This window comes from Lemur catta, chromosome 2, assembly GCF_020740605.2.
Source record: "Lemur catta isolate mLemCat1 chromosome 2, mLemCat1.pri, whole genome shotgun sequence".
NCBI lineage: Eukaryota > Metazoa > Chordata > Mammalia > Primates > Lemuridae > Lemur > Lemur catta.
Window position 1 is genome coordinate 85372245 of NC_059129.1, and position 25898 is coordinate 85398142.

General features: G+C 34.6%; 1 protein-coding gene across 2 annotated transcripts in view; it reads right to left on the reverse strand.

Annotated features, from left to right (window-relative positions):
* Window positions 1–25898, reverse strand: part of RNGTT (RNA guanylyltransferase and 5'-phosphatase) — a 270915-nt gene that overhangs the window by 140776 nt on the left and 104241 nt on the right. For both annotated transcript variants that reach the window (XR_006733534.1, XM_045544004.1), the window contains exon 12: window positions 2668–2736. Coding sequence is in view for 1 of the 2 variants with exons in the window: in XM_045544004.1 (XP_045399960.1) it covers window positions 2668–2736 (69 nt within the window). In the remaining variant the exon portion in view is untranslated. The remainder of the gene's footprint in view (window positions 1–2667; window positions 2737–25898) is intronic.

Below are 25898 nucleotides of genomic sequence, written 5' to 3' on the forward strand. Positions count from 1 at the left end.
GGTGAGTGCCAGGCGCACTGTCTCGAGAGTGGACGCGCCTGGGGCTCTGACTCAGGGGGATGGGCGGGACACGGACAATGTATGTAACCTGAGGTTTTGTACCCCCATGAAGAGCTGAAATTATAAAAAAAAAAAAAAAAAAATGGCACAATAATCTCAACAGATACAGAAGAGGCATTAATGCTAAGCTTAAAGGGTGTTAATGCTCAAAACCTATATATGATTAAAGAAAAAAACTTTCAGAAAAATAGAAACAAAAATTTCTTAACACAATAAAGGTTATCTAATAGAAATCTACCACAAATATACTTAATGAAGAAAATTTAGCAACCTTCCCTTTAAGGATGAGAACAAGGTATAAATGTCTCCCACTCCTCTGTCCAATTAGAACTAATATTTAATTCAGTACTTAAGGTCCTGGCCAATATACAAAATCAGATAATTACTGGAACTAAGAATATTCAGCAAGACTGCTGAATCAATGAAATAAATCTATAGTGTGGCAGTGCATTAGAAGTAGCAACAAAAAAAGAAGTCATTTACTATGAAAGTAGAAAATGATAAATATCTAGAAATTGGCCTAACAATTTAAAAAGGCATAAATTCAATTAGAAAACAGAAAAGACCTGAAAAAAAGCCATAACATTAACTGAGATGATTTAACATGTAAGCACATCAATTTTCTCCAAATTAATCTAAATTCAAAGCCATTCCAATTAAACTCCCAACAAGAATTTTTTGGTAACATGACAAACTGATTCTGAAACTTACATCTTTAATCAAATGTCCACAAATATTAAGAAAACCCTGGCAAACAGGGAAACTTACCTTACCATATATTAATTACAATGTCATTGTAATAAAAACTGTGGTTGCTAGAATGAGAACAGACTGACAAATTAACTATACTAAACAACCAGTATAGTTATTGGATGAGCCAATAGTTAGATAGTTAATTTGTTGGGCCATTTTTCTTACCTATACCAAAATCTCATATATGTACAGGTCTGAACCATAAGTTTCACATATTAAAATTTTCTGAATTTATTGTTATATCTAGATTTCACTTTTTTCAATCTAGGGAGATAGGGCCTGGAAGATACTAGAATTCAAAGATCTAACTTCCATCTTCTAAGAGCATTTTCTTCCATTTCCATCCACAGCCTCTAGCTCTCCTCCATCTCCTCCTCCCTCAACCACAGAAGACAAGGTATTTTTTTCTCTCTCTGTTTAGCAAGAGAGGTTGGAGCTCAGACAGAAGCCAACCACATATCACATTGTATCTAAATTTACATTATAGCAGAGTTTTATTACACATGTAAAGCATATGTAATACAGGCTAAATATTCCTTATCCCATGGATGGGGATGAGAATTGTGTTGGACTCAAATTTTTTCAGAGTTTATAATATTTGCATTATATATACTTACCAGTGGAGCATCCCTAATCTGAAAATCCAAAATGCTCCGTGAACATTTCCCTCGAGCATCACGTCAGCACTCAAAAAGTTTCAGATTTTAGATTTTCAGATTAGAGATACTCAATCTATACAGTGTTTAATACACAGTGTTCAAAGTATTAGTTCCCTTCCCTTTCCTCCAGTACCCAGTTTGATATCTCTCTATATAACTTCTCAACTAGCTTATATCCTAATTTCTAAAAATAGAACATGAAATACAGCCATTTCCCATAGTGTATATAAGTGGTTCTCATACTTGAATATGCATCAGAATCACTTGCAGAGCTTGTTAAAACCCAAACTGTTGGCCCTCATCCCCAGAGTTTCTAATCAGTAGGTCTGGGGTGAACTGCATTTGTAACATACAAAATACCAGGGGGTGCTAATCCTCCTCCATGGGCCCCATTTTGAAAAACACTGCCCTACAGAACAGTGGTTATCAAGTAAGGGCAATTTTGCTCTACAGAGGAAATTAAGCAATGTCTGAATATATTTTTGTTTGTCACAACTGAAGGAGGGGTACTACTGGTATCTAGTGAGTAGAGACCAAGGATGCTGCTCAACATCCTACCATGCACAGGACAGCTCCCACAGAAAAGAATTATCTGGCGCAACAGATCAATATTGCTGAGGCTAAGAAAAACCTGCTACAGGGTAAAACACAACTTACTCCAAATATATGATCTGACAATTAAGTTGGTGAAAGCTCTTCAGTGCATTTCAGAAATTCAACATAGAATAAATATTCCAAAATTCTATTTCTCATCAAGTATTGACAACTCTTTGAATTTTACTCACCTACGGCAAAATGAAGTTTTAGAGAAATTAATACTTAAAGGTATACCAGGCCATAAAAGGAAATAAGCCACTTATATAATGTTATTGGTAAATTTCTAGTAAAGAAACAAAGTGACATTCATTTTATATTAAAAGACTAACTTCCTTGAAAAGTAATGATCAACAATGCTATTTCTTAAGCTGAGTGAAAAGCAAACAGGTGTTCGTTTTAGTATTATATATTTAGATATAAATAAAATCTTTCATAATGAACAATTTGTTTTAAGGAAAAGCAGTGATCACTGCAGTAATCAATTCTAAGTAAATATATCTGGGGCAAATGTACTTTATATATACATGAGTGTATATATATATATATATATATATATACACACACACAGACACACACACACAGAGACAAATGAACTTACTCCAGTAGGTTGAAAAATAAGTCCATCCATTTCATGGCTGACTTCTTTGGCAAAATTTCCTTCAAGTAGCTATAAAATCAATACACATGTATTTTAAAAATACAATAATTACTTTAAAATTAATTTCTTGATCAGGTTTATAAAAATGTCTTAATATACAGGCTGTAAGAACAAAATAGGGAAGGGGATAGATCCAGGGGATCTAGGTTAATAAAGTGTAAGATTTGGGAAAAAAATGCATGAAAATTTCCATTCCATTGCAGGCTAGAGATACTGAACAACAGTTTTAACTACAACCACCAAAATAATGAATACAGTACTAAAAACATATTTTTAAATGTACTGCTAAGCTAGCACAATAGAAAGAAAGACATAGAAGCCAGAAATAAAGTGAAAGTAGAAACTCTGGAAAGTATTAAATAAAAAGAATATAAAATAAACACACAAAAAGGAGTCAGAAAAGAAATTTGCTCGGGGACAAGAATCTGTTACCAGAAATCAGCTCAAATATGAGGATTATAATTCAAAAACACATTGTGTTTTCCAAAAGCCCTCAGACAATTTTTTGATCTTTCTTTTTTGTTTTGTTTTTTGTCTATTTTATATTTTTTCAAACAGAGAATTTCACTGCAAGGGATACACAGTATAAAATACAATTGACAGTTTTTTTCAACGTCATATCTACTAAAGAGCAGAGTTAAAGACCAACTACTCTTCTAATTAATTCTGATCAAGTAGTTTTAAATGCTTTCTTTCACAGATTTTTATTATTTTGAAGAACTCGACATGTGTATCACTGATGAAGGCCCTAAACACTGATTTCTGCATTTCCAGAAAGAGAACTAAATATACTTTCACAGAGCCAGGGAACATCATGTTATCCAGAATCTGGCCAACTAGCAGAAAAGTCAGGATAGTCCTGGGATTCAGGTATGTCTCCACAATGCTGGATATGCTATGTGTTATATATCCCTTTTATCACAATCACATCTTCCTGAAAGCACTACACTTATAAGGAGACTTGCTTTCCAAAAGCAACAACCAGAAATTCAAATTTTTATTTTGCACGCAATAAAATCTGTGATTCTTCTCCCAAATTGGGACTTCATCTTCTCTATTTCATCCTTCAAAATCTATAATTTCTCTGAGGGCAGTTTGAATTTGAGTTTAAATATCTATATTTTCTTAAAACTTTAATGCTCCTTTCTCACATTCAGAAACAGAAATTAGATCAGTGATTTCCAGTAGCTTGGGGGCAGGGGTGGTGTTAGTATTTAATGAGTTTGAGTTTCAAAGATGAAAAGGTTCTGGAGATGATGCTAACGGTTCGCAACAATGTAAATGTATTTAATGTCACTGAACTGTATGCTTAAAAATAGTTAAAATGGTAAATTTTATGTTACGTATTTTTAAAAATTAAAAAATGTGTTCTTGGTCTTTTCGTTTTGTTTTTTCATCTTAATACAACATTAAGAAAGTGGGAGCTGACAAACTGAGACTTTCAGAGTCATATTATCAGAGTTTGGTCAAATGAGCAAAAATTTCTAGACAGTTCTGAGATGTATACATTTATCTGCAGTGCACTTATAGGTTTAAATGACCTAGCCATCTGAGGGGGAAATCTGCCTAAGCAAAAATTCAATATGGATTAAAATTACTGATTTCTTATAAATTCCTTTCAAAAGAGGAAAATAAACTCTAAGCATCAGAGTGTCAAAACATCCACTTACATTCTTGCTGAAAATTTGGAAGGCAATAACTAAAGTCTTTGTTTCATATATGTGAAATATTCCTCCTGGAGGAAAAAAATTTTTGAAATTCATGTTCAAACTGAGAATAATAATATATATACTTTTTAAAATAGATATATTTTTTATTCTAAAATAGATACATATTTTAAAAAGATTTTCATGTACTATTTCAACATTTTTAAAATATACATAAACTAATGATGGGTAAAAAGTTCAAATAAGATAAAATTGCATAACCTTGATACTTCTTGTATGACATCATTTAAGAAAAGTTGCTTGCTAAACTCATAGCATAAATTCTGCCAAGCAATGATGTGATGAAAACCAAATATACCACAATCATCTTTTAAGCAGGAAAAAAAAGGTTAAAAGAATTTTTAACTCTTTAAGTTGTTCTACTTCTATTGTAGGTACATCATGTATGTCAAGTAAACATGGCTTTTGGATTCTTCAACCCAAGAAATAAAAATAAAATCCTAAACTGCACCCCCACACACACACACACACACACACTGAACAGAGCTCCTCTTGGCCAAGGGGACCCCAGAGAAACCTTAAAATTCGAGTTTCTGGCCATCACAAGAGGGAGGTCAGACACACCTCATTATAGCCCCTCCCTCATTAGGCTTAGGCTTTCTTCACCAAGGGTCAAACTGAATGAACCAACCTTTTGGAAAGACCTGCTCCACCACTGATTTCAATCTACCACCTAATGCTGCTCTTCCCTTTTTGCAGTTTCAATACTACAACTGACCAACATTCCTTCCTGATAAGAGGCCACCAACCATGCAGTGGGTCTGGCTAGTCTACAGAGGATGTACAGTGAAGGTTTTCATGTCCTCTGCCTCATCTTTTGACATCAGGGGGCCAAAAATTCCAACCTGGGCTCATGCTAACACTGCCATTTTCTGAACGCGGATCCCATGAAGTAGCACGAAGCTCAATTGATCATATGCATGCTTCTCCTTTCATAAATGTTCATGACTCCTCCTACAGCTTGTTAAATATGTGTAGTTGGCCACCCCACTCAGCATAAATTCCTATTCCCTACACTGTTCCCTCAAAGTATGTGTTTCTGACAGGCTCTGCTTCTCAGTCTGTCAGAATGGCCACCCAGTAGACTGTAACCCTTTATGAGAAATAAAGCTCTCCTTTCCAAATTTATGAATCTTGTCACTCTTCAACTGACAAAGCAAACTTCTCAAATTCATATAATGGACCATCATACATAAAGTATAAAGTAACAATAAAAATATACTTCATGTACATAAAGTAACAGTAAAAAATATCCAGTTGGCAAGACTCTAGATAACATGATGTTGCCTGCTTCATTTTTTTATTTTACTCTAACTTTTTATGAATAAGAATTAAAGGACTATGAAAATTCTTGAGTCAAAACAAGATTTCCTCTGCATTACTCCAGACAATATTTCTTTCTTTACTTAACACATCAACACTTACAATATCACCTATCATGTATTAAAGACCTTCAATCAAGTCTTGTGCTTCGTATAAAATATATAACTCCTCATGAGATGTGTATTCTTGAGGTTTGTATTATTATTCAACTTCCCAAAAGGAAACCGAGGCCATCAGACATTAAGCAAATAGCTTCAAGTCAGACAGCTAAAAAAGTAAAATCACTCAGAGCAGATTTAAATCAAACTAAAAATAGGAAATAACCAAAGAAAGGGTTCTGACTCTCTGAAACAAATGCCCCAAAGACTTCTGTAACCTCCTAAATATACTAGCCTTCCAACAGCCATTTAAAATTTATAGACTTTAAATGTGTTATAGCATGCACTTTATGAATAAGGTGAATACAGAGGGAGGTAAAATTCTCGAAGGGAAAAAAAGTATTTTATGGATCGAGAAGAAAACTAAAATTTTTAGGGACTGAGATAAAATCTAAGATTTTTATTAATATTATATAATTGCTAACTGATTTACTTATATTTGAGATCATATACATAAAGTATTATGTTAAATTAGGAATACTTGTTGTCTATTCACAATTCTTTTTTTTTTTTTTTGAGACAGAGTCTCTCTCTGTTGCCCTGGCTAGAGTGCCATGGCATCAACCTAGCTCACAGCAACCTCAAACTCCTGGGCTCAAGCAATCCTCCTGCCTCAGCCTTCCGAGTAGCTGGGACTACAGGCATGCGCCACCATGCCCGGCTAATTTTTCTATACATATTTTTAGCTGTCCACATAATTTCTTTCTATTTTCAGTAGAGATGGGGTCTCGCTCTTGCTCAGGCTGGTCTCGAACTCCTGAGCTCAAACGATCTGCTGGTCTCGGCCTCCCAGAGTGCTAGGATTACAGGAGTGAGCCACCGCGCCCAGCTCACAATTCTTAAAAGAAAACTTATCTCAATTTGTTATGGCCATCCTCCATATTTCAGTGTCTTCAGCACAAGAAGCAACATTTAAATAATTTAACCAGTTTCCATTATTTTCCCTGCTGCCGCCTCTGAGTTACAGCATACTTCAAATTATATATAAGACTATAACTGCAGATGTTATCTTAAGCTACACAACCTAATTAAATATCATTAAGAAAATGTTTTTTACCCTCATTCATTCTATGAGTCTATAGTCATAAACTTAGAAGAGTTTTACTCCTTGAAGTTATCTTTAAAAGGCTCGTTTACAGGAAAGCTCTACTTTCATTTATAATACAAAAAAATGACATGAGAATGTTGCTTCTACCCTGACAATAATTTTAAAAAGCAGATAATCTATAAAATCATAACTTTTATTAAGGCTATCAGAGAGCTAACATCTGCAGGCAACCAGATAAACTTAATCTCAAGCCCTCCAAAGGAGGATGAGACCTATGAACTGATATGTCTCCTTTGGGAGAGCACAGGAGAGGAACTGACAGCCATAAAAGTGAATACAAAGAAAACTGAAGTTTGATCAATTCTATAAAACTAAGTATGAGCTAGTGTAACATTTAGAATCCCTGGAAGCCCAAATACAACAGAAATCCAAACCTACTTGTTAGCTCTTTCCTCAGGCTTCTATCAGGATTCACAGGAAAGGTTACAGGCAGGGCAGGAGATATGAGAATGCCCCACTTTGATTATGTACAGACATTAAAACCCTCCTGCTTCCAGACCCTTCTTGATACGAAGCAAAAGCTAACTGAGAATAAAGTCAGAAGGGGCTGGAGACAGCCTTGGACCAAGGATATTACATTGATAAAAAGCAGAAAAACTTGTTTCTGACAAAACATCCCACCTATGAAAGGCAAAACTTCACTTCCAAGAGGGAAAGAGCAGGCCCAGTGAGCACAAAGCCATCCCTGTGCCTTGGTTGCTCAGGTTCTGCTTAATACCAAGGCTAGAGGAGGAAAACTAAGAAAACTCCAGTCTCCTCAAGTATGGCACTGAGTGACAAGAAATAATTATTTATAAATGGGGACAAGCACTAGAAGCATGAAAATAGAACACTGTGGCACAAGGGAGCCAGGCCTACTGAAAACTAAAATGAAAGCAGAAACAGTGGGGAAAACCCTTTTTTACTTCAGGCCTCACAATAAGCACAAGGAACAACAACCAATTGCTGAGGGAATCTGAAGTCTTTAGAGGACTAAAGATACAACTATTAATATAAAGCAACACAAACCCATCTCAAATACAGAATAGACTGATTCAACCACTACTCCACCCCCTAAAAATGAAGCCTATTAACAAACTGAAAGAAGCATGCCCATTATTAAGCATAAAAAATTTAGCTCAGTCTTTATTGATCATATAGAAAAAAATGAATGACATCCAATAAAAAATTCTCATATACAAGAATAAATGACCTATATTCAAAAGATAAGGCAGTCAACAGAACAAGACATAGAGAGGGCCTATATTTTGGAATTATCAGACAAAGACTTAAAAACAACCTAACATTTTAAAGGATATCAAGGAAAAAGTAGAAAATATGCATGAACAGATAAGGAATTTCAGCAAAGAGATGGTAAATATAAAAATGAGACAAATGCAAGAAATAAAACACAGTTGGGCACAGTGGCCCATACCTGTAGTCCCAGCTACTCAGGAGGCTAAGGCAGGAATATAGTTTGAACTCAGGAGTTCGAGTCCAGCCTGGGGAACACAGCAAAACCCCATCCCTTAAAAAAACTTTTTAAATAAAAAAATTTGTAGAAGAAATAAAGAACACAATATCAGAGAAAAAGAATACTAACCAATGGGAATGATAATCAATAAGATTACCAGCAAACTGGAAACAGCAGAGGAAAAAATCACTGAACTTTAAAAAGAAAGGTACATACCATTTTTCCAACTGAAATACAGAAAGAAAAAAGAGAAGGAGGAACAGAACTGAGAATCAAAGAGCCAAGAAACTATAGCAAAAGATGTAACATCTGTATCATTGGAGTGTGATAAGGAAAAGAAAGATACAAGGGAGCTGAAGAAACTAGGAAAAATAATGCCTCAAGTTATTACAAAATTAATTAAACACACATACACCCCAATGGACTCCATGAGAACATGAAGAAGGATTTAAGAAAAAAATAAATAAATACATGCTTATCATAGTTAAACCCTAGTAAGAAGGGGGGGAGGGAATTACAGGGGGAGGAACAAAAATAAGATCTACAGCAGATTACCTATGAGAAATTATATAAGCCAGAAGATAATGAAACACCAGCTTTGCCATACTAATATAAACAATGTTAATCCAAGAATCTTTAGCAAATGAAAATATCTTTCAAAAATGAAGGAACAGTATAAAGATTTTTTTTTTTAGACAGATAAAATCTGATAAAATGTATTTCCACCAGGCTGGAAGAAACTGTAAAAGAAAAATTTCAGGCAGAAGGAATATGACACAAGAATAAAATCTGTATCTAAGCCAAGAAAAATGGCATTAGAAATGGTTAAAAATTAGAAAAAATCTAAAACATCTGTTCCTCTTTATTTCTTTAAAATATAATTGAGTAATTAAAGCAAAAATATTAATGTATGTAGAAGCAAAATGAGTAAGAGGAAATGGAGTGATACTATTATATGGTTGTTACCCCAACTATGAACTACTATAGTACACTATTATTTAAAGGTAAACTGTGAAAAGTTAAAGAGAGACGAGACTATAAACCTTAGAACAACCACTAAAATATACACAAAGATGTATACCTAATAGGCCTAAAAAGTGGAGATATAGTGGAATCAAAACATTCTCCATTTGGCCAGGCATGGTGGCTCACGCCTATAATCCTAGCACTTTGGGAGGCATAGGCAGGAGGATCACTTGAGGCCAGGAGTTCAAGGCCACCCTGGGTACCATAGCAAGGTGGTATCTCTACAAAAAATAGAAAAATTAGTTGGGTGTGGTGGCATGCACTTGTAGTTCCAGCTACTTGGGAGGCTGAGGCAAGAGGATTGCTTGAGCCCAGGAGTTTGAGATTGCAGTGAGCTATGATGAGGCCCCTGCACTCTAGCCCAGGCAAACTGAATGAGACCCTCCTGTTTAACAACAACAACAAAAAAACCCTCAAGTAATCTAAACGATGGCAAGAAAAGAGGAAAGAAGAAAATGAGGATACATGGGGCAAACCATGCATTAACAGTAAATCAAGTAGTAAGATGGTAAATTTAAACAAAACCTTAGCAACAATTACATTAAATTTAAATGGTACAAGTAATCCAATCAATAGGCAGAGACTGTCAAGTTTGAGCCATATATAATGTCTATAATAGCCCACTTTGCATATAAAGATCCAGTTAGGTTAAAAGTGCAAGGATGGAAAAATATTTTAAATTCCAACACTGAGGAAATGAAAGCTGAAGTGCCTAGACTACATTAATATCAAAGAGGACTTAAGAACAAGAAATATCACTAGAGCTGAAAAGAAACAACACGTACTGATAGAGTCAACTCATTGAGAACCTATAACAATCTTAAATGTATATGCACCTAAAAAGAAAGCCTCAGAATGCATTTTTTAAAAACTAACAGAATAGATAAAAACAGGGAAGGGAGAATTCTCAATTATACACTGAGAATTTAATACTCTTGTCTAAGTAAATGATTGAACAAGTAGGAAAAAATTCAGTAGCAGTAAAGACATCCTGAAAAGGCTTATAGAACACAAGAAGACAAAATCAGTAAAAATATGGAAGACTAGAAGATTACTATGAAACAATCTGACCTAACTGACATTTATAAAATATTCTTCCCAACAACAGGAGAAAGCACCTTTTCCCCAAGTGCACAAGCCATTTAAAAGTTAAAGTCATACAAAGTGTGTTCTCTGATCACAATGAATTAAATCGGACATTAATAAGGGAAAGATACTTTGAAAGTCACCCAATGTTTGGGAAACTAACACAGTTGTAAATAACTCATGAATAAAAGAAGAAATCAAAAGGAAAATTTTAAAGTATTCTGAACTGAATAAAAACAAAAATACAGTAGATTAACATTTGAGGGATGCAGTTAAAGCTTACCTACAGGAAATTTACTGCACTAAATGTCTAATTGAAAGAATAAAGGTCACAAATCAATGACCTCAACTTCTACCTTAAGAAAGGAGAACTCTAAATAACCTAAGATTTGCAGCTATAAAAGAAGAGCCACTTGGGCAGAGATAGTATGAACAATAAACTTCTCCCCCCAAGGCCAAAACCCAGACCTCACCGAAGTGGGTATAGCCTTAGCTCACTGGATGGCAGAGAAGCTGATGCAATGTCTCAATGTCTCAGCAATTTGTAAAGATGGAAGTTGTCTGAAAGCAGTATGTCTGAATTAAAAACTTTAGAATAGGAGTAATAACTAGGAATGAGTTTCCAAAATCAAAGTGTCTAAATCAAAACAAAGTCACTGAGATGAAAATTTCAAAGAAATGGAGAGGCCAAGGTTCTAAGTAAAGTCAAACCAAACACAGGGAAGTTGCATTCAGCAAGGATGATGGGCAGCCTTTGAGAGAAGAGTTTGTCAGGCACAGTCTCAATAGAAGGGGAAGGAGTTACCAAGGAGTCAAACAAAGAGTTTAAATATAATTAGTTAAGATAGCATGACTTGAAAGATTAGGTTTCAATAATTTAAATATCAGATGTAATTTAAAACCCACTTTGATATTACTGTCTCTGATATTATATTCTAAAATAAAATGTCCCATTATTTTTAAGCTACTGTTTCTTTTTTTCCTTTTCTATATTTTAAGTAAAACTTATTCATGAGTTGCACTGGTATACTAATTTAAGAACTACTAAGCAAAGTGTTTCTCAGATAGTTTAATGAATGATTAATATCCCCAGAAAAATATAATTTCATGCAGTGTTCATTAGGTAGATATTTCCTGACAGCCTTCCAATGCTAAAACCAAGCCAGCATTAGGGATACTGGTGACCTAATGATAATATAAGCCTAGGCCAATATGCCTAAATAATACCTTAATTTTAATTTGACAGTAAAAATATTTAAATGTAATGATGTAATTAGCTATTTCTTCCTGTCAGTCTTTCATCAGAAACACAGTGTCACTTAAATTACCTAAGATCTTTTTAAGACACTTGTAACAAATAAAAGCATCTTAATTTAAAAATATTTAATAGCAAAACCTTGGAGAAAATTTAAAGTGGAGTATGTGGTGAACTACCCTAAACTAGGATACGTTCCTGTTACAATTTTCTTGATTATTTTCCCTCCAGATAAAATTAAAAAGATAATTGCATGAAAAGTAAAACATTAGACATAACATATCAAATATTTTTAATAAAGCATGATAGTGTTTCATACAGTTTTCCCTATAAAACTTAAATTCACTTACTTATGAACATAATCTTATCACTTGAATACCACTTGAAATATCCTACAGAAGGCATATTACTTTCCATAGACCAAAGATTGAAGGAACTGACAAAGGTTATATCCTGTGATTGACTGTGAGTTGATATTTTATATGTCTATGAATCCTGAAGTAATTGAAAACCAAGTCATTATAAATGCATAAGCAGAGAAAGATAAAGCAAAAGGGCTTGAAATTAGAAACATGAGAAACAAAATAGAAACTGCAAGTTACAAAGCACAGCAAGGAGCCTTTTAAAAATAATAAGCAAAATGATAGCTTACAGGTATTGTGGAAAAGAAAATGAATCTCCAATGTTATTGGGAATATAAACTGACAACACCTTCATTATAGTATAGAAAAATACACCAAGCGAATATTTAAACAAAAAATAATAAACTATTGCCACTTTTCAGTTCTGGTCTATTCTACTCAGATATTTTCTGAGCAGATACTCCCACAAAGCCTCACACCTCACTGCCTGAGAATACTCAACAGTAACTTGTATTTGCCAACCCTTTTATGTGCTTTCATAACTCCCCTAAATCCAAGGTTTAGTTTTAACAATCCTCTAAAAATGGAAATTTGCATTCACCTGGTTATTAATCTTTATCGTTTTTCATTCCCACAGTCTAACTTCTGGTTCAGGTTAAGATGATTCAATGCTTCTGCACCCTAAATATTCCTCTAATCAGTAAATAATCATCCTACAAGTTATCCTTCTTGCTCATAAGCTATCATTGGCTCTTTCACTAACCTGTATTATTGCAGTTAAAATCAGGCATAATAATTCTAGCAGATCCCATTTGACAGGTTAGAAAACCTAAAATTAGAATTTTTCTAGAAAATAGTTTATTATTTTTCATTGTTTTAGTCTTATTTTTAATCAAAATTCCCTCATAATTCTACAAAGAGGTAATCAACTACACTCTCAGGGAATAACAAACTTCTTTTTGTCAGACTCCCAGTTTTTCTTTTTAACTTCATAATTTAGGCATCATTTATTCATTCAATAAACCCTTACTTAGTGCCAATAACTGAAAACCAATCTATTAACTGTTTGAGATTTAAAAGAGGTCAGTCAGTCTCTATCTTAGAAGAGCTAGTGGCAAGGTCTAGTGTGGAAGTCCCAAATACAAATGCCAGACCATATAAACCTGAACTGGACTGGGTATATGACAATATTGACTCCTGAGATCTATGACCAATTCGAGAGGACATCCTCATCTACAAACAGTCAAATTCATTATTTTGTAAATATTACATGAGCTTCCAGGGGTGGGGAACCTGCAGCCTTAAAATTGTTCTGTAAAATTTGGATTCGGTCAAAATGTCACACTTAAGGATCTAGAAGGTCACAAGTTCCCACCCCTGGGAGACTCGCCAATTTATCACTTCCAGGTAATATGGACCTAATACACATAAAATAGTTATTTTACAATAAGTGCTCTTAATAAAGATGTTTAAAGACTTTTAAGGGATTAGAAAAGCAATTACATTTTCATCTATCATTCATGGATTTACTCAAATGTTTATTGGGTACAAATTATTTCTACTCACTGATGCTAGAATTGACTTTCTAAAACAATCTGTCATGTTTCACGGCCATATCTAAAAATCTCAAATGCTCCTCACTGTCTATAGTCCAAGTTTCCTTAGCATGGTTTTTAAAAGTCCTTTTTTTCCTGGGTAAACTCTCCTGAATGTATCTATAATCTAACCATAATGAAACACATTTTCCAAAACGTTTATATACTTTAATGTCATTAAACCTTTGTTCATGCTATATACTCTATATCCAACTACAGCTGGTAAGAAATATAAGTGAATATTTGTTTTGTGGGTAGAAAAGCATGCCTTACTAGTCTGAAAGAATATTAAGCACTTTTGGAAGAAATACTACAAGAATACAATGAATATTTGGCCATAAACATATATTACAGTAATAATAAAACAAAACTATTTAAGTGCCTGGCCTGAATGTCACAAGGGATAAAAAGTAGAGAGAAAGAAACCAAGGAAAAGGTTAAATATTTGCAATTTGAGCATAAATTAAAAATCAAATTTATTTGTAAAATAAAATTTAAGATTTTGAAATGGAATAATATGGGAAATTGCAAAACAGTATCTCATTCAAAACTACATCCTCTGTTTAAATAGGTATATATTGAAGAATTAACTTTACCAAAGAGAGGTCTGGCCTTCTGCCTGTAGCTACTGGGAGATGATCTCTAGGCCCCTGGAATATCCTGCCTGCTAGGAGTACCCTTGTTTGCCTGGTGGGTTTGGGCAATGGAGGGTCTAACAATGTGATTTATAATGGGGGATTTGGAATATACTGTATCAGTTCAGAACCCCAAAAGGAACTGAAGACTAAATATATTAGCAAGAACTTTTAAGAGGGGATAAAGACTAAAAGTCGGACACATGGGCAGTATGTGATCAACCCCAGTATAAATTCTGGACACCAACAGCTTGGGTGAGCTTCCCTGGATTGTCATACATCATACCCTGGAATGGGTAACACCATCCATGGCTCCATTCCCCTTTGGGCCTTCCCCAGATTTTGCCCATGTGTCTCTCCTCTGGCTAATTTCAATCTGTATCCGTTCATTATAAGAAAACTGTAATCCTAAGTATAGTGCTTCCCCAAGTTCTGAGACCATTCTAGTAAATTATCAAATCAGAAAGAGTCAGTGGGGACCCCAGAATTTGTGGCCAGCAATTCTGAAGTGAAGATAGCCCTAGGGCCCAAACTTGAGGCTGGTGTCTAAAGTGAGGGCAGTCTTAACGGAGACCATGCAGTTAGTGTAAACCTATTCAAATAGGTTTTTGTCACTGAATTTCTCTAGTGGATACAATTTAGGCTGTCCTCAAAAGTCATACCCATCAGCAGAAAAGCTTATGACTTCCCCTGTGGGGCATTATTACCAAGAGGCTGCTCAGGAAGTGGCAGACTGTAGAATGATGCCATACTTGCCCTCTCTGTTAATGAGTAAAGTGACCCAGTTAGCCACCACAGATGAGACCTTTAGCTTAGCTGTAATAGACACTGAAAATCTCCAGATGAGACAACCCACACTGGGATACCAAATGGCATTTAGCTATAAACTAAACATGTTCTGTACCCTAATAAAGTACCAGGAAAATGGAAGTCAGACTTTAAGAAATAAACTTGGCTTTCCACAATATAAAAAGCATATAACATTTCCCTATTCTTTGTAGCAACTTTAAGCTAGGATAGAAATAGAAAGTTCAAAATCATATAAAAATAGGACTAAGCTTTTACCTAGAATGTTATATTAAATACTTCATGAACAAAATAGCAAAATATGTGTACCTTTGTTATATGCTTTTATTTCCTATAAAGTTAAGCATTCATCAACAACTTAATGTAGCAAATTACATGGTTCACTGGAATTGTACATAACATGTTTAAAGAACACTACCTTTCATTAATTGTATTATCATTAGATTCTGATGTCCAACTTAAAATCCTTATTAGTTCTCTTCCATGCATCTGTATGTACATTCTCTCTGAGAAAAGGTCCATCCTGCTTCAGCTTGGTGAGTTACAATCTTCTTCTAATGGGGTACATACATATAATACAGTATATGAGGAGATATATATATATTTACACACACACATACACACTCACAGTCCCTAGGCTAAGACTAGAAATTCTAAGGACATGCAAAAAGAAAGGCAAAATATAAAAAATGGGAAAGAAATTAAAATCTTTTTTGAATGAGGAAAAGGAATGAATGCAACCAGTGGAAGAAACTCATAGCATATCATGGGCTATTTGACATAAAATATTAGGTTTCAGAGATAACACTAAGCAAAGTATATTTTAGATATTGGGAAAACAATGCATTTAAACCAATAACAGCACCAATCTAGATTTATTACTGTTTTGTTGTTAAGTATAGAAAACTATTAATCATTCAAATTGCTGTTTGAAAATCACATTCAAAAAAAATCTTTGTGAACCTCCTAGAATCAGTAATAAAATCTCTTCTAACTATGCCTAGACAAAACACTGATTTATAATACACCAAAACTTAGAAAAGGTAATCAAAATATGTGAGTATTCAAAATTTCAATGTCATTTTTTTTCCTCAGTGTAATCACAATCTAAAGCAAGTGGGGGAATACAGAGGACACACAAGCCAGAGGAGACTCTCATTATCTCCAAACAATGATACAGAGACTTAAAAATACTCACATATAAGTCATCACTGGAGCATTAAATTCAGTCCTTAAAATCTATCTGGTAAGTGATTACACTCCTAGATCTGAAGCACCAAAAGATGAGTGTCAGCTTGTTACAGCTCTGAAGACACATTCAAAAACAAAGGTGGGGCCAGGCGCGGTGGCTCACACCTGTAATCCTAGCACTCTGGGCGGCCGAGGCAGGAGGATTGCTCGAGGTCAGGAGCTCGAGACCAGCCTGAGCAAGAGCGAGACCCCGTCTCTACTAAAAATAGAAAGAAATTATATGGAAAACTAAAAATACATACAGAAAAAATTAGCCGGGCATGGTGGCGCATGCCTGTAGTCCCAGTAACTCGGGAGGCTGAGGCAGGAGGATCGCTTGAGCCCAGGAGTTTGAGGTTGCTGTGAGCTAGGCTGACGCCATGGCACTCCAGCCAGGGCAACAGAGTGAGACTCTGTCTCAAAAAAAAAACAACAACAACAACAACAAAGGTGGCATCCCATACACTGTATAGTGAATCAACTCTGTTCTGATGTACCTAAAAGGAATCCTAAACTTCTTATATATATATATATATATATATATATACACACACACACATATACATATATATACACACACACACATATATATATATGTATGTATGTTAGTGCTGTTATTAAACCCCTTTCTTCTCAGGCACCAAAAAGTAATATACAAGGTATTCCAAACCTCCCATACTATACATCTGAACTAAGTAAATACAGTTATCTCATCTCATATACATCAGACAGATGGGACCAAAAAGCCACATTCTTGGATCTTTTACAGTTTGGTTTTTCTGGTCGTCCCATTAAAAATAAGGGGTGGCTGGGCATGGGGGCTCACATCTGTAATCCCAGCACTTTGGGAGGCTGAGGCGGGAGGATTGCTTGAGGCCAGCAGTTCAAGACCAGCCTGGGCAACAGAGTGAGACACTCTGTCTCTACAAAAAATAAAAAAATAAATGAGCCAGGCATAGTGGTGTGCACCTGTAGTCCTAGCTACTCAGGAGCCTGAGGCAGAAGGATCTCTTGAGCTTGGGCCTCAAGTGAACTTCCTACCTTAGAAGGCTGCAGTGAGTTTGAGGCTGCAGTGAGTTCGAGGCTGTAGTGAGCTATGATCATGACACTGGGTGTGAAAGCCTGAATGACAAAGCAAGACTCTGTCCCAAAAAAAAAAAAAAAGCAGGAGTGGGAGGAAGCAGATATGTAGATACACACACACACTTACATTCATGCTTACATACACACATATAAATTCATACACACACATTCTCCAATTATTGAAAAACTAAGTAAACAAAGCACTCTGAACTATATTACATATCCTCTCCTCAAACTAACCAGCAATCTTAGCCCTATTTCCTTCAGGGGCTATGTCGAACTCTGAACCTAAACTGTAACTAATCCATCCCACTCCTACACTTCCCTCACCATCCAAGTCTATTTCCCAGAACTTTTAAGTCATTTTATCTGTATAGATGTAAGATGATTCAACATTTAACAGCTGAATTTTCTCTATCCATCTGCAATTTCCACAAGGCTAAGTATCATGTGCCATTGCTCCTGAGTATTCTTAAGCACCTAAAAACATAGCCAAATACAAATGATTTTTAAAAAGTCAATGTACCAAGAACATAAGCTCAATGCATCAGATTAATCAGGAGAATGATTTAACTTTATTTTGTCCATGTGGAACCAACTTAAGTCAGGCTAAAGATTAATGCACATTTACAGATAAAATAAGGCTATAAAATTAACTATCAATTCATTATAAGTGCAATAACACAGTTTTAAAAGTTGTGCTGCACAAACCATAATCAATAGGAGAAAAATAATTTTGGTATAATACAGAGAATAATTTTAATAAAGTTAAGCTGATCTCTCCTAAAATCAGTAATAAATACAATTTTACAAAATTTAATCATGTCTTTTCTACATACAACTATATTTAAAACCATTTATGTGGCCATACATTTCACTTTCCTTCTCAAAAGTCATAATAAATAGAAGAAAAGTAGACTTCTGTTAAAAATATTTGCTGATGGGTAAAATTGTATCCAAATCATAGTTTCAATATCAGGAATCCTTTAATATCTTCAACCTACCTTATTTTAGTTAATAATTCAATAAATATGGCAAATTATTAGAAGATTCTAATTCTGAAATTTACAGCTATTACAATACCCATAAGAACTATAACAAATTATTTAATATCATGAATAGTGTTCTTCATAAACTTAAGTATTCCGCAAATTGCATAAAAGGTCTTTTTTATATTTTTAGAAGATAAAGGGGGTACTATAAATCATCTTTTTCCTAAAATGACTTCTTAGTATCTCAAATGAACTGTAGAAAAGAGGAAGGCTTCAAGTAGGAATGGTCTATTACACTAATGGACACTGTAACAGAGAAGACAAGATGGAACTCATGGATTAAAGAGCCCAAGGAAAAAATGAAAAAGGGCAAGTTTTGAAAAGCATGCTAAAAGGGCTCATGCAGCTAAAAGCACATGTCCCACATAACCACCATCCAAATGGTAGGATCTACATTCTCTTGGCAATTTAATGATACTTCAAAGACTTTACTTTTGTGTAAAGAGACCTGTTCCTTTGTCATCATACCCACCAGCTACTCTAACCTTAACCCTAATTTTTCAATACCATCTTTCAAACTACCAACAAGGACTGTAGCACTTGAGTCATTGTCATCTTCTTCACGTGTGCTACCATCTTGCCACCATCCATGTGGACAATCCACCCAGCATCCTAGCATCCAAGTTCCTAAACTTTTTCAACTCTGCTGACATCCTCTTCTCCTCTATCTCCTTAACCGCTACCAACAGACAACGGCTAGGCCCTTCGTTATTTCAAATCCACATCAAACAAATTTTCCAACAGATTACTCTCTCACAACATACATCTCCCATACAACAATTGAAGGGGCATTTCTATCTACCTGCTACAGCTGCAGACCTATATTTTACCTTCCAAAAATTATTTCACATACTAAGTGGACTAGATGGAAACACTGACACATATCCTCAAACCCTAACCCCACAAATGCCTCTCTGGGACTAAAATTCTCAGTACCACAATATGGCTAGAAGAGGGACTGTACAGAATGGTATATGGAATGGTATAAAGCTGGGAGTATAAAGAATTTAAGTCCTGAAAAGCCACACAAGTGGTACATTCTGGAGGGTGAATTTATCACAGGAAAACCTATAGATTCCTACCCATATCCAGTGAAAAAGTCTCATTTTAACAATATATTAATACACTAAAGATGATAATGATGATGGTTGTGGTAGTGATGGTGGAAAACTTCCCTGAGGCTAGTAGATCCACAATATCAAATAAAGAAAGCAAAACTAAAAACCATTAGCCAGTTACCCAGCCCTCCAGGTTTGGCTAATATGAGAAGGAGAATCAAAAAACAATCAGACTCTATCATACAATCAGGAACAAGGCAAAGATGTCTACTCTCAGCACTCCTTTTCAATATCTTACTGGAAGTCCTAGTTAAAGCAATAAGACAAGAAATAGAAATAAAAGGTACACAGATTGGGAAGGAAGAAATAACTGTCTTTTTTCACAAATGATATTATCAACTATATAAAAAATCTGAAAAAATAAGCAAAAAACTCCTGGAACTAATAAGCAATTATATAATGGAAGGTTGCAGGATACAAGGTTAATATACAAAAATCAATCGCTTTCCTATATACCAACAATGAACAAATGGAATTTGAAATTTAAAATATAGTATCATTTTACAGTAGCATCAAATAAACTGAAATACTTAGGTATAATATAACAAACTATGTACAAAATCTGTATTACGAAAACTATAAAAGTCTGATGAAAGAAATCAAAGATCTAAGTAAATGGTGAGATATTCCATGTCAGTCTTTCAGAATTGATCTATAGAGTCAACACAATCCCCATCAAAATCCCAGCAAGTTATTTTCTGGATATCAACAAAATGATGTAAAGGTTATACAGAGAGGCAAAAAACCCAAAATAGCCAGGACAATATTGAAGGAGAAGAACAAAGTCAAGGAATGACACTACTATACTATTAAGTTAAGTGTCATTCAAAGTAAATGAAAATTGAAATGATCTGTTTCTGGGCAGGATGAAGTACCTTATGCTAAATAGCTCTAGAAAGAAAATAACTGAGAAAGCCAAGATTAGGGACAGAGGAAAAGTGTTCAAAAATGAGTTGAATTTATACAGCAAGTTTTTCCCTACAGGCATTTCCCAATTCTAAACATATGGCAAGATGTAGAAAATCCAGACTTATCTCTGGGCAGAGGGCCACTGCTGAGGGACAAAGAAACAAATAGCAATTTTGGTGGACTCAAAGAAATAGACAAATTTGAAAAAGAATTCAAATACACACCTAGATTTCCCCTGAAGATTAGAGCAGAATTCTAAAGTTACACATACATATGGAAAACAAAAGTTTAAAAGATAACTAGATCATATATGTTACTACTATACATCAAGATAATTTAGATTTTACTTTAAATGTAAAAACATTCTATGATATAGGCACAAAAATCCTAAATACCAGCAAATTAAGTTTAAATATACGGTCCATTCTGAAAAATGCATCATTAGGTGATTTTGTCATTGTGCAAACATCAGAGTGTACTTACACAAATCTAGATAGTATGGCCTTACAATTGATGTCATCTAATTTGGTAAAACAAGATACAGAAAACCTGGTTCTGTGTAAACAATAAAATTCTCCAACAATCTTCTTGAACTTCATTACTTAAAGCTGCAGAACTAATTATGCACTGGAATCACATCTGTGACTTAGAGTTTGTTTTCATGCATTTGTATTCAGAATCTTAAGCCCTAGAGAAGTGCTTGAACCTATAAGTTTAACGGCTTCCCTGAAGTGATTTCTGAAAGTATTTTCATAAGTAAATACAAAACCATATCCAACTAGTTAGATAACAGGACTATGCCACATATCAGAGGTAGTGAATCTGCAACTCCACAATCATGCACCCTGTGAAGTCACCAATATGGACTAAATATTCTATAACTAAACATTCTACGATATATTAGAAATAATACTGCAAGATACAGAAAAACACATAAAATTAAGAGCCACAAATAAATTTGCCTAGAAATTTTATAAATATTCTAAAATTTTATTGCCATCTTTCAATGATAACACATGAGTTTTCTATATTTAACCTTTGGTAAGACCAGCTCTACTTGGGGTATAAAAATGGCTAGATGTGTGTTTGATAACCAACAAAATATAATCCAACTAAAAAACATACGCCCCTGGTTTTCCTTATTCACTCCAAAAGATCACATTTTCTCAACCATGTTTCAAAGTCTATTCTCATTTACACACCACCAAGTAGATGGGGGTGGCGGACATATATTGTAGACTTTAAGAAAATCTGAAGTTGTCAAATACCTATACTCTTCCAGCAATGTGATGAGGGTAGTGAACTTTTTTTAATTTAAAAAATTAAGATTTACTATAAAAATTAATTTTAAACTCATGTGCTAGAACTAAGTACCCTCCATCATTTCAACAATGACCAATGGAAGGTTCGTTTAATTTCTATGCTAGTATAAAGGGTACAAACTATTATTATTTAACTGCAGTATTTCACTTTAAAATTCTGGGATTTTTGGGTTGCTGGGTTTTTTTGTTTGTTTGTTTTTGTTTTGTTTTTTTTTTGAGACAGAGTCTCGCTCTGTTTCCCAGGCTAGAGTGCCATGGCGTCAGCCTAGCTCACAGCAACCTCAAACTCCTGGGTTCAGGCGATCCTCCTGTCTCAGCCTCCCGAGTAGCTGGGACTACAGGTAAGTGTCACCACACCCAGCTAATGTTTTTCTATTTTCAGTTGCCCAGCTAATTATTTTTTTTTTTTCTATTTTTTAGTAGAGACAGGGTCTCACTCTTGCTAAGGCTGGCCTCAAACTCCTGACCTCAAGTGATCCTCCCGCCTCGGCTTCCCGGAGTGCTAGGAGTACAGGCATGAGCCACCGCACCCAACCTTTCACTTTAAAATTCTAATAAACCTACTAGATAAGACATTACTAGGTCAGATATTAATACAAAGTATTGGCACACTGTTGACTTACACACTTTAAAAAAAAGTGTTCACCATTCTACTAAGTGAAGTACCCCAAGAATGGAAAAATAAGCACCACATGTACTCACTCTCAAATTGGTTTCACTGATCATCACCTAAGAGCACATTTAGGAATAACATTTATCGGGTGTCGGGCAGATGTTGGGGGAGGGAGGGGATGGGTGTATGCACATACAGTGAGTGCAATGTGCACCATCTAGGGGATGGACACACTTGAAGCTCTGATTTGGGGGTGAGGGGGAAGGAGGGGCAAGGGCAATATACGTAACCTTTTGTACCCCCATAATATGCTGAAATTTAAAAAAAAAAAAATGAATGAAAAAAAAGTGTTCAGTTAAATATGAATACAGTCTCAAGGTATGTGCCTTTGTTGACCTGCAACAAATTCAGTCACTGTTGGTTAGAACAATTAATTGATCAGATTATTTAGGCAAAGTAACTGCCTCTTAATCATTTTGGATGCCAATACTGATTTTTTTCTTCTGAATCTACTAATAGGTATCTCTTGAAAGTTAACCATAAAAAAATTTTAAGCTATCATACTTAGCAAACATATAGAAATTTCGCCATGTTCCAATTATAAATCTTTCATAGAAATGTTTAAAATATATTTGGCCCCAGTTATAATTTCTTCATGTTGCAGTGAACAAAGGTTTACTTAAAGTCCCAAAAGAAGTTTTCTGGGACAAAAAATCTTTAGGCTCACCATATTAAAGCAATTAAGAATTCTCTTTAGTATGCATTACTATGATTTTCTCAAATTTGCCTCTGAAATGGTAAATGAATGAGATTGAAAGGATCCATCAGGCTATATTCAATATTAATAATGAATGACATATTAATAGACTAGATAATGCAAAACTGAACACTACAAATATGAGAATACATAGTCATCTTCATTTTATCTTGCATTTACCTTCAAACGAAAATGCAGTTTCACCAATATATCTATAATGACATAAAAAATTTGGCATGATCATTGAGAACCTCTGTGTGTGAACAACAGTTTTTCACATTTAAGCAAAGACTCTTTTGTTCAACCACAGTTGCAATAACAAACTCTCAAAGGTTCTTCTTCTCTTACCATAATACAAACAATACAACATTAATAAAGTCACAGAACATGTGTAGATAAAAGTAACAAGACTTAGGGCTAGATTTTCACTATGTACTAGTCCTGGACAAATACTTAAGAACTATAAATCAACATTTAGTGATAAAATAAGAAAATAAAGAAAAGCAAGCCAATACCTAGAAAATAAATCTGAATGCCAGATGAAATACATAAATATACATAAAATTTAAATTCCTACCAAACAAAAATGAACATTTACAAAATTCTTTTTAAAATAGATGTGTACATGTCCTTGAAAAATTAAATGTAGTAAAAGAATAGCTTTTGGCCGGGCGCGGTGGCTCAAGCCTGTAATCCTAGCACTTGGGAGGCCGAGGCGGGCGGATTGTGTGAGCTCAGGAGTTCGAGACCAGCCTGAGCAAGAACGAGACCCCGTCTCTACTAAAAATAGAAAGAAACTATATGGACAGCTAAAAATATATATATAGAAAAAAAAAATTAGCCGGGCATGGTGGCACATGCCTGTAGTCCCAGCAACTCGGGAGGCTGAGGCAGTAGGATCGCTTAAGCCCAGGAGTTTGAGGTTGCTGTGAGCTAGGCTGACGCCACGGCACTCACTCTAGCCCGGGCAACAGAGTGACACTCTGTCTCAAAAAAAAAAAAAAAAAAAAAAAAGAATAGCTTTTGTAATTCACTATATAGTCACTAGAAAGGAGATTTTTAACATTTACTATTGTTTCATCTTACATAACAAACATTTTACATTTAAAAAAGCAATAAACAAATTACTGTAAAAATATTTTCCACTGAATTTTTCTAGTCTAACTGGACAGGAGAAAGTAAAGTGACTCCAAGCAGAGAAAAGCTTCCGCTAGGAACTTCAAAAGAGATTATTTGATCTTTTTTTTTTTTTAATTTGAGTTTGAGCTTGTGAGATGGGGTGAGGGGAGAGGCACTAGCTTATTTTTTTTAATCAAGCATAATTTCCTAAAACCATTCAAGAGTGATTCCTTGCATGTTCTTTCCCTGCATCGTAACTGTATACAATTGACTTCTAAGGGAAAAGTACAGAGTTCCAAGAGACAGACAAGCAGGAATGAAGAAAGACAACTTATCATTTCGACAGAAATAGAATTTTACAAGTGGGAAATAATCCAAAATTAGACTTAGTCATATTAAAGTAAAAATGGGACGTTTCTCAAAGAAGACACTGAATTACTATTTTTGCCAACTGGGCAGAAAAATAAATAGGCAATTAGACAAGAATATATCAGTCAATCTTATTGTTTTATTAATGGCTACAACTTTAGAATGGTCTTTACATCTACTCATATACACAGATAACTATTAATACTATGCCCTGAAATAAGAAAGGGGAATATAATTATAAAATGTGCATGGAATGTTTTTCCATTTGTTTGTGTCATCTATTATTTCCTTCATAAGTGTTTTATAGTTCTCCTTGCAGAGATCTTTCATCTCCTTGGTTAAGTATATTCCTAGGTATTTTTTCTTTGCAGCTATTGTAAATGGCATTGAGTTCTTAATTTGACTCTCAACTTCACTGTTATTAGTGTATAGAAATGCTACTGATTTGTATACGTTAATTTTGTAATGTGAGATTTTACTGAATTTATCAATTCTAGGAGTCTTTTGGAGGAGATCTTTAGGATTTTCTAGATATAAGATCATATCATCAACAAACAGGGATAGTTTGACCTCCTTTTTTCCATTGGATGCCCTTTATTTCTTTCTCTTGTATTTCATGTTCATAGATTACAAGAATCAATATTGATAGATAGATAGATAGATAGATAGATAAATCAATAAAATCACTGCCCAAAGTGATTTACAGATTCAATGCAATTCCCACCAAAATACCAATGTCATTTTTCACAGAACTAGAAAAAACATCCTAAATTTCATATAAAATCAAAAAGGAGCCCAAATACCCAAAGCAATTCTAAACAAAAAGAACAAATCTGGAGCTTTCATAGCATCTGACTTCAAATTATACTATACAGCTGCATTAACCAAAACAGCATGGTACTGGTATAAACGTAGACACACAGATGAGTGGAACAGAATAGAGAATCTAGAAATATTAATAAAACCATATACCTACAACCAACTGATCTGTGACAAAGCAGACAAAAACATACACTGGGGAAAGGATACCCTAGCGAATAAATTGTTCTGGGAGAACTGGATAG